The 11,331-nt window shown below is 27.3% G+C and overlaps 1 protein-coding gene across 1 annotated transcript in view; it reads right to left on the bottom strand.

The window, feature by feature from the left end:
* Kdm3 (Lysine demethylase 3) overlaps window positions 1-11,331 on the bottom strand; it is a 497,450-nt gene that overhangs the window by 356,185 nt on the left and 129,934 nt on the right. The window contains exon 5 of the mRNA XM_014418050.3: window positions 2,333-2,417. Within this exon, the coding sequence (XP_014273536.1) occupies window positions 2,333-2,417 (85 nt within the window). The remainder of the gene's footprint in view (window positions 1-2,332; window positions 2,418-11,331) is intronic.

Raw genomic sequence — 11,331 nt, 5'->3', positions numbered from 1 at the left:
GATAAGAAATTTGAAAAGACATTTCTAAAAGTTTTATTTATTATTCTTTATAATGCGAACATCTTTTATTTCATCAAATGAAAATAATAAAAATTTATAAAGTTTATTTTAATCTTAATCTAAAACGTTCAGGCCCTTAGGCCATTATGAAGGATACTTTGTCGTATCAATGTTCAAAAATTTTCAATTCAAGGCTAAATCATACCCAAGTCGATTTTTTTTTTTTTTTAATCAATTATACTTTTATATCTTTCACCTTAAAATATTTAACACAAAAGCCTCTTCATTAACAATTTTGTTTTGTTTGTTGATGATCTGAATATCGAAATCACCGACGTAGATACAAGGTTTCTAGGAACAGTCTACTTAGGAGATAATACGCTGGATTTGAAATTCAAAAATGGGGGGCTGGATATTAACTTCTTACTATTTGATGAAAAGAGGGGCCTCAGTAATGCAACCCACTCGTTAGTTCGCCCGGCGGGCAACTTCCTACATAAATTCACTTTATGTCTCTTTTTAATACTTTATCGTTCACCCTTTTATACAGTTTTAAGGGGGGAGAGAAAGGAATTTTCGAAATTCTAGAATTATTTAACAAACAATTTAAGACCATAAATAAAGACCTTTTGCTAGATTATAAGTGTATACAGCACTCAATTTATACTATTATGTAAACGTAGTTATAGTTGAGAATCATTTTTTATACAGTACAAATAATTCACGCCGTTTTACAATATTACTAGATTAAATTATCTTAAAGTCATCTTTCCGTTTTAAGCACATATTTCAAAAGTGATATAGAACCTTCGCTCTCTGGAGGCCCTAGTGGGACGGGTCTGGCTGGGAAGGATGGCCTTTCTAACTAACTTTTATTTCTTGTCATAAGAGCATTTGATTTTTTTGTAGTTGTTTTTTCGTTTTTAATATCTCTAATGTAATAGCAATAACATGTTTTAATGTTATAACTTATATAACTCAAATGACAAAAAGTTATTGCGTTTGAGAATACACACTCATTGCCAGTAACAAATAAGAAATTATCAAACATTTTATATGAATATATTTTTATAAGCTAATTTTTCGATGGAATTAATAACATAGTCGATTTTAGTAATTATTCACCATTGGATAGATTTAAAAGAAGTTCATACCTGAATTTTGTAGTCAGACAATGAGTAATTAAAGATATAAGAAGCTTGAATCAAAGATAAAATAACATCATATATAGCTTATTATAATAGGCAAGCAGTTATTTCTGTTAATCAAGTATTAATTTTCAAAAAAATATAATTAATAATAACTCCTAAATTAATATAATTATTATTATTGATTCATTTTCCCTAAAATTATTTTATGAAAAACGAAATAGTATTGTTTATTATTATTAAAATCTGAATATTAGCATTATTATAATAACTAACAATAATACTGAGTTGAATTTTGATGGAAGTGAAGTTTTAAATTGAATGAAGCACTCATCATCCAAAAATTATATTTAGTCCTGTTATTTACAATATTACCTATTCATGGAATAAATTAGAAAAATTAAAAATAGGTAGTTTTAAAATAAGTTTATTTTAAATTAGGTTTTGTCAGATGCCTCACTTAAAATATACAGTTCTGCATATCATAGGAATGTGCCTGAAAATGCTTTTAAATGAATCCTTTCCCAGATTTATAGCAAAAAGAGGAAAAGCTCCAACAGAAATCACACAATTTTCTTTTCACACTTTTGGAGCGTTTTTTGAGAAATTTACAATTTTAATTTATAAACGAGTAAATACAGTTTAGTAAAAATTCCTTTTTTTTTTTTTCTTTTTTTTCAAATTTCAGGAAAATTTGAAAAGGTAAGATTCAACAAAACAATTTTGTGTTAAAACGACACGAAATAAAATGTTTGCATTTTATATCATCAATACAACAAAACGATTGTATCTAGTGATTTTATAAACTATCGTAAAAAATATTAGCAATTTAAAAAAATAAAATAAAAAGTTCTACAATTAAATGAATACATCAATTGTTATAAACAACATATAAATTTATTCTTTTCAATTTATCAATAGTTGCAATAAACATAAGGATGGTAATAAAATGACGCATAGATCCATGAGGATTGAAATACAATGCTATCAAAATAAATCCTATTACCGCATCAAATAATTTCTCTAGACAATTTAAATCAATAAAAATAATGAATCGTAAAAAAAAAAAAAAGCTCTATAAATAGTAAGGTAATAGAAGGTGGATTTTATTACAGATACTAATTTTTATTCAATTCAGATTATTTAAATAATGAATAAACAATAAAATAAATAACTTATTTCACCTCCATCACCAATGAGCCTCATCTGCACTAGGCAGGGATCTTCGTTGTGGTCCTCAAGCACCGTATCGTCTGTCACTGTTAGTTCCTGAATAATAAATAATAATAATTAATAATAGTATTAGATGCATTGTAATATTAATAAAATAAAAAATCATAACAAAATAGCTCCAGTTTTGTAAATACGAATGTTTTTTTTTAAAGCATTTCATGCCGATCATATTAGCAGATTAGATTGGATTAAGCGAACTTACATAATTTATGTTATAGATGTAGTATATAAATAGTTTTTTTTCTGCGCCTGAATAAATTGCTTAATTATAGGGCATATCAACTGAGGTTACAATGTATAAGTCAGTACAATATCTATTCATAGTTATGATAAAAAATAAGTAAGCTGTCTCGTTTAGTAAAAGGTAGTAAGTTCTTTTTCTTGTTTGTGTCAAACAAAACTTTCAAATGTTCGAAAGAAAAAACTAACTGTGGAATAAAAATAGCAGTTAGGAGAAAAAAAAAAATAAGACATCGGATGGGAAAATACTAGATAAAAAATATTTAATACACAAATTACCCCAGGCAATGGCGTGGAGCCAACCAGCCGTGTAAAAGAAGGGCGTTGCGAGATCCCTCCCCGCGGAATAAATATCTTTAATAAGATCTCCCCTCGGAGTGCTCCTATTTCTGTTATTGCACGTCTTCCAGAGCTCTGATGTCTGATAAAAAGTTTCGTTTTAGTTTAAACTCTACACCCGACGGGTTGAGAAAAACAACAAACGACTTGCAAGCATGGACTACGAAGATGTATCCTTTAGATCCATCCCTAATAAATTATATTCTGTAAGAAATAATAAAAAAAACCGAACGGTTCGTTCTGAATATAATGATACAAATTAAAAAAAAAAAGATCTTGAATAAATTACTAAAAAAGTGTCAAGTAAAGAAAAATGAATCATTAAGATAAAATCAAACACCTAACTAAAAATATCCAAATTACACATTTTATGGATTCGCCATTTAATGTTATAAAAATAAATTCAAATTACAAACACACATATGGAAACAAAAGTAATTAAAAAAATATATATATAATTTACACCGTGGAATCATGTTTTAAAGATGATTTTTAAAAATTCAATTTTACTTAACTATACAAAATATCGAAGCTCGAAGTCTAGTAAATAAAAAATACACGGTGTGTCTACTCAGAGGACTTTCAGAACAGTTTTGGATGCTAAGTCCATCACACTACTTTCACTAACCACCCTACTTATATATTCAAGTTTAGAGTGGATTTGTAGACTTGTATTTAAGTTATCACTATTTTTTTGTGATTTAAAATAAATAAATTAAATAAATCGAAAACTAGAATGGAGGAAAATTTTGAACAAAATCTTTTTTTTTTTTGGCGCTATAAAAATATATATAAAGGGTTCTTGGGGGTGAAATAGCAAATATTAACTTTTTTCTACCAAGAATAAAACACTTTAACATAATATAATGTAACTGTAAACATATAACACCAATCGGGTGAGTTCGGGTAGTCTCGGTTTTTTTCTGTTTCGTTACTGTCTCTATTTTTCCATTTTATTTATTCGTAAAATTCTCTAATATTTTTAATTATTTTTATTTAATTAAATAAAAATTAATAATAGTTAACTTCCAACAAATCTATAATTTCGTCGGTACAAAGCCAATGTGCCGCGTCAACAAACTGTATTATCTTGGGTTTTGTTACATTAAGACTTGGGTTTCCCTTCTATTCTAAATGGCAAAAAGACCTACTTAAAATGTAACGTAGCTAAAGTACAACATGATCAATTGAAAAAAAGCAAAGTTTGAAATTATCTGCTTCAATTAAATCGGCATCCATAATAAAAAAAAAAAAGAATAAAGAATTGTTGCATAATACTACAAAATTACTTCTAGACTCTCACCATGCTATAGTAATGTACCTATAGATGAAGACAAAATAAATTATACTGCTAATAGATACACCGACACGAGGATCTTCCTGTAAGAAGATGATCCAGGAGGAATATCCTGCCAAGGACCGGGAACAAGTTACCTTAGATAGAGAGGATCAAGATCCTGGATTGGATCTTACAAAAAGGGAATTTTTTTTCCACCGTCCGCATGCCTTCAGGTCGGCTCAGTACCTGAGATGTTACCTGATATCAGTAAGGATTACTTTATACCGCATACCTCTGGTCGTGACTTCAGCGTTCGACATCCTTGGGCTCCTGATACAACGGGTGCAGAAGGCGATCGTGAGAACGTGAAGAATTGGATGGATGGAAAGTGAGTATTAGAAGAATCATAATTTATATACATAAATATAAATTTTATGACCGCCGCTAAGTGTGTGGGTATATATATATATATATATATTTATAAAAAGTAATAAGAAATATAAATGTCATCAGGGCCCTGTTTCATAATGAAAGCTAATAGTATAATTGTAGAAACTAGTGTGGTAATAATATTAATACTTATTTTTTTCATGATAAGGATGACTATTAGTGATATTACAGGAATTAAAAAATACTAAAGTACAATTTACTATTGTACAAGTCTGTGTAATTGAATTAAGATAAATCTACAAGACTAATAGTATTAGTTAGTACTTTATTATGAAACAGGGCTCAGGTTACATCTTTTTATTTATAAATATATATTTAAAAATTATAAAATAACTTCAACACCAATCATAATTGTGATAAAGTAGCAGAATTTTCGAACAACTAGCTCATTAAATCAGAGAATTGGAGACAACAAAATTAATAGTCACGAGAAATAAATAATGAGACTAGACAAACTCTTCATTACCCAAATTAGAAACAAGACCTTTAAATTTACTCCCAAATAAATCATGAACTCTTTCACGGATAAGTAAATTGGTAATGTAACTTTCGAGAAAATTAAGTGACAATATGAATTATAATTTCATTTTGACGATCAGAGAAAATAATTTTGCAATAACAGCGTATACCTATTCTAGGAAAATCATCATTTTCAACAAACATATATTATTTACCTTCAATTACTTCAAATTAATCTGTAACGAGGCATAAAAAAAAAAAATGTAAATTATCACAGAGGATTTGATTTTTTAGGCATAATCGGCATAATAATGTTATATGTTTTTAAATTTTATTATTATTCATTGAAAGAAAATATGTTGATAAGAAATCAAATAAAATTTGCTAGATTACATATAAGATATGTTTAATAATTAAGAAATCTTAAATAATACTTAACCAAAATGAAATAAATTTTACTTTAATGATAAAAAAAAAACCTTTACGTGGATATATAATAATTTATCATCAGTACTCTTCCATAATCATTTTTAACAAGACAATTTATAGCCAGATTAAAACGGATTTATTCCTGATGTTTTATTAAACTCTTAGATAAAATAAATGGTTAATACACAAATTTTAAAAAAATATTGTTCGCCATAATTTACAAACCAAGAAATACAATACTGCAGTTATTGATTCTAAAATTCAAAATGTAAATTCGATAAATTTTAAGTTGGTTTTTAACATACATATACATATTTTAACATAGGTTAAACATCAGCTAAATTATTAGTTATGGTTTTTAAAATACACTTACAATTCGATAAATACTTTTGGTTCGTATTAGATTTTGTTCTAATTTTTTTTTTTAAAAGTTAACCTTTAGCAATATGTTGATTGCTGACCAATTCAATTCAATTTGGCATTCAATATTATTCTTTAAACTGTATCTAAATTAGATCGCAGTAATCTATAATAATTATTTCCAAAAGGCTGAAGTATGAGTAGAGGTTCAGTCAACCCGGTGTTATAGTTGCGTGAACCCTTGAATGTAAAGTAAAGAAAATGACAAAAAAATAAATTAAATTAAATAATTTAAAAATAACATTGATTACAAACATCACTTTCTTCAAACCAGTCAATAGCTTGTAAATTTTGCATTAAAAATGTTCATACCTTTATTTTTTTCACTTTTTATTTATTTTAAAACATACTTACGCACAAACGCATATATATTATATTTTGCTAAAATATATACTAAAACTAAACTTTAATTATTAAATTCATTTATTTTTTTAATAGACAAAAAATTATCATAGTGACCACAATGTACTTCATACTCAAATCTCCCCCCTTCCCTCCAAAAAAATAAGAACCCTCTTGAATTAAAAGTAGATTGAATTTTTTTCAATAATTAATATCATTACCATTCGTTTTATAAACACTGATTTTCAGTTCTCATGCTTTTTAAAAATTTAAAGAGGTTATATTTTATTTATAGAAATAATTATGATAAAAAAATTAAATTGAATTATTTATGTAAGATAATTATTATTTGAAGATAACGGAGAAAAACAATGGATTTAACATTTTCATTACTATTCTAGAGAACTAGGGTTATCTTGGAATCTAATAGAATTCATCAATTAAAATTTAAAAGCAATTTTTAGCCATTTAAGCTCTTTGTTCAAGGTTGTGGCTTAACCATCGTTTCCGCCACCAAAAAATCTATCAGAAACTGTTCATAAAAATTTTTCTAAAAAAAGAAATCGATATACCGCGTTTTTTCACTGTGGTCTGCTTTTAGAATTCTTTTAATACAAATAAAGAAATTTTCAACAAATGAGAAAAAATCCGACATATTAATTTGTATAAAAAACTAATATTCGCACTTCTGATAAGTAAGGTTTGTTTTTGACAAAATAAAATCCTACAAATTTTAATTTTTCCATGTCATACAGGTGTTACGAATAAACATTTAAAATAAGATTTGACATATCAATATGAGATGATCCGATAATAATTTTAAATAGTAACTTTTCGACTTAATCAATAATTCAAAACTTTACTATAAAATTTAATGAAATTTTGCAACAAGTTCCAATTTTTCAATAGTTATACATTTTAATTCGGAAATCAAGGGAATAATGACCCTGAAGTGGTTGGTGCCTTAAAATAATAATAAAAACAAAATGGTAACTTACTAAAAGTGGATATATTGACTTTTGATAGAAAACTTCAAATATGCTAATATAAATCTTACGGAAATAAAATTAAGTATTTTACCAATTTTTGGAAATAGACTATTCATTGTTTACTTTAATAATTTTTAGTCTTAGAAATTACAATTAAATTTTTCGATAAACTATTCAGTATAATTCTAATAAGGTTAATTTTTTTTTTTTTTTTGTATGCGTCAAACAGAATTCTATCCTCAATTTACAACCTTCTTTTAATTTCTTCTTCCCTTTTGATTGGCATCACTCCACCGATTAAAAACTGCCAGCATAACGGAACGAGTCATTGAGGATTTAATGAAGATGGCAGTGTAAAAGAAGCAGCCGGAGATGACTCACGCAATAGACAAAAAATACCGACAAAAAACAACAACAACAAATATAGACCAGAGAGGAAGGGGCGAACCCCCTTCGCATGATCCCAATCCTGTCCCACCTCTTCCCACAATTGTCCCCCAGGAAATCCCATTTAACTTTTCTCAGCTGCTGCAATTATCATCCATTATGGCCATACAGATGTCTCATTCGGTTCAACAGCTCTCTCATTTATGCCAATTATTATTCAGTGTTGTTTTATTAATTTATTACGACTTGCCCGCTCGAATGCCCGACAGAGATACGCTGTGTAAAAATCCTAAGATCCGCACAAAAAAAAAAAAAAAAAAAAAAAAATAGGAGACAAAACCATAATTTTCACAAAACTACTTATATCTATCTCCCTTCAAGATTTTTAAATGATACAGCTATAGCACTTACCTAATCCGTGAAATACTTAGGAGTCACATTAAACAATAAACTATCAATCAACCAGCATATTAATTAAAGATTAAAAACAAAAGGTTGATAATATAAAAATGTTTTCCATACTTTAATTTAAAGTCTAAACTATACAAAACAAAAACCACCTACATTTATACTTCCTTATATTATCATTATTATTTCTTTGTTATATAATTTATTAACATAACAATTGTTTTAATGTTCAATCAATTTTATAATGTTAGTATCTTGTTTTTTTCATTTGGCCCTGACGAAGTGGGGCGAAATGCTGGTTTACAATAAATATTTCTGTTTTACTATTTTGATACATTTATTGACCGCCACTCGGACTATCCTCCAACAATCTACTTCATACGGTCAACTATCTTTAATATTAATAATGTAATGTACAAAAAAGAATACAAATAAAAAGATAAAAAATTCAAAATTAATTTTTCAAAACCCAGTGAGACTATAAAACAATTAATTTGGCAACGAGAAAAAAGATATTCACCTTTATCTAACGTAGTTAAAACATGTGATTACCAATAATTTCACAATTTTTTCCACTTCTGAAGCATACATTTTGGTATGTTGGTGAACAATAAATAGTTTTATTTTACTATTTTGATACCTTTATTGACCGTCATCCGGACTATATTCCTACAATCAAATATCTTCTTGCAATAATATGATATATAATATCATCCATAATAATATAATCCAATAATAATAATAATAATAATAATAAATCATTATATAATCCAATATAATTGCATATATTCATATAACAACGAAAACGAAATTGTTTTCAAAATTAAGGACAAAAAGGTATGCAAATTTTTTATTTAGATGAGAACTCATTTATATCCACTAGGGTGAATTAACCTAGTTCCATTCGTAATCAGTGTAGAAAAAAATTTGCCAGTTCCTCGGGAACCACAACGACCAATTATAACAAAAATGGAAAATTCAATATTCTCTTTGACTGTTGTAAACGTTATAAACTTTTAGAGAACGCCATTATTTAAAAAACAAAACAAATAAAATTATTTTTATTTCCAGTAATGATTCCAATATATACCGGAGTGAATTTTACCGTCGAAGCCTTTAAAATTATTTCGAAGGGGAATGAATAACTCTCGAGAGATAACGTTTATACAAAAAATAATAATTCGATGAACTCATTAAAATAACTCTCAATTTCAAATTATCGTTAAAAATTTGTTCGCGATAAACATACTTTTTTATTTTTTTCGGTTTTTAAAACTTCAAGTGGTCTTAATGATTCTTTATACAAGGAAAGTCATATTCGGGTAAAGAAAATTGGATTAGAAGAAATAAAGTAAAAATATATGAATATAGTATGAAGATGTTAAACTTAGTCATTTAATATTCTTTATTGTAAGTAAGAAAAATAATATATTTAGAGACCCCTGAACTACTTAGATAAAATATATAAATTTATAATACATTATTAGATAAACTAACTTTGTTTGACTATAGTAAAAAAAATAACAAAACAAGTTGTTAAGAATTTGTAGCAAATTTATACATATAAATTTAATTTTAAATCCTAAAATCCTAAATACAATTTTTTTATATCGTCAATAATTTACATTATGTTATATGAATAAAATATATAGGATGGATATAAGTGTTCTTCAATTTACTTATGTTGGAACCAATTCTCGACTAAGCTAGCAACAACATTGCATGCACGTATGACCTAAGGCAATGCATATTTTCAATCTGCATGAAAAGAAGATGCGTTCCTACGTGAAACAAATTATCGTGTGCCCATCTAAAAGGTATTGTCCAATGTGATGGACCGGCGGTCCGAATGTGTAATCTCGCTTTACGAGACCATACGAGAATCCAGTTGGGATAATACATTTAATATAACTATTCAGATATCAGCGTATGCGAGAACGTTGTGATAAGGTCTTTTAACACAATAGGTGAGCCAATTGTAAAATTAGAGCAAGCAGCCTAAGAAATGAGTTGAAAGTCAAACAGTAAAAGAAAAACTATTTATGTACCGTGAGTGACAATAAACAAGAGGAAGTAATAATTGGGGAGTATAATTTCGAGTACATAAATATAACATAGCTGAACTAAGAAACATTTTTATATTAAACATAAGATACGTTAATACTCCTTCGGTATAATGTATCACAGCAATGATCAAGAAGGTGCCAGTAAGAAAAGAATTCTGAAGGACAAACGTTGAACTCAAGCAGAAGACGAGGGAAGGGGAATTTACAATTTCATTCAACCCACGAAGGATGAGCTGACAGAAAGTGGAGTGAGACAAATTACGATGGCACAGCGCGATAAATAAAGAAGAAATGGCGTCAACCGAGGTTAGAAATAAACAACTTAAATATTTACAACTTGTGCTCTTGGCGACTGTTTAAGGTTACGCTCCTCTCAGCGACTCAATATAATTAATAGCTAGAAAGCAGAGTAGAATAAACATTACTTAAGAAATGTAAAAAAAAAAAAAAAAATATTAGAGTAAAATAAAAATAATTCTTGTCTGAAATGGTTTATCGATTTTTGTCAAGTTATGAAGTAGCAGAATCTTTGCATGTCATAATTTACATTTACATTACTTCCCACAATTTAAGGGAAGGGATATTTTCTTATAATTCATTAAATCAATAGCTTTTTTTTTTTAATTATTGTCTTGGTACATATTCCAATTTTTTTTTCTTCTTTTAAATCTTTTTAGATCTGAAGTAAAATATATTTTTTAAATTTAAAGTTTAAAATATTTAACTTATTCAATTTTGTTGTATGTGCATTTGTTGTACTATTTCTTAATAAAAAAATAAGTTTTAGTATATGTTAATAAGTTTTAATATCTATGTAAAAATTTCAAATAAGACGGAGAATTGAACAAGACAGAGTTTCTGAGAAACTTTTTTCTCATTTTTAAAAAATATCAACATTCGGAAAAATGCAAAAACTAAGTATAAATGTTTTAGTTATTGTAGATTATGTTGTCAAAGATTTTTAATACGAAAGCTGATAGAAATATTTCAGATAATAATTCTGGATCTATGTCATCATGGTTGTAATTACGTAAGTAATGTAACAGGCACAATAAACCACGGGGGACACCCGTAAATTTTCAGGAAATGTTACACTACTGATATTATTATTTTTTGTGACGAAATACTATTGTAAATTATAT

Source organism: Halyomorpha halys, unplaced genomic scaffold (genome assembly GCF_000696795.3).
Source record: "Halyomorpha halys isolate HHAL.00 unplaced genomic scaffold, Hhal_1.1 Scaffold12.1, whole genome shotgun sequence".
Lineage (NCBI taxonomy): Eukaryota > Metazoa > Arthropoda > Insecta > Hemiptera > Pentatomidae > Halyomorpha > Halyomorpha halys.
Note: the sequence above shows the minus strand (reverse complement) of the source record. Positions and strands in the feature narration are given on the sequence as shown.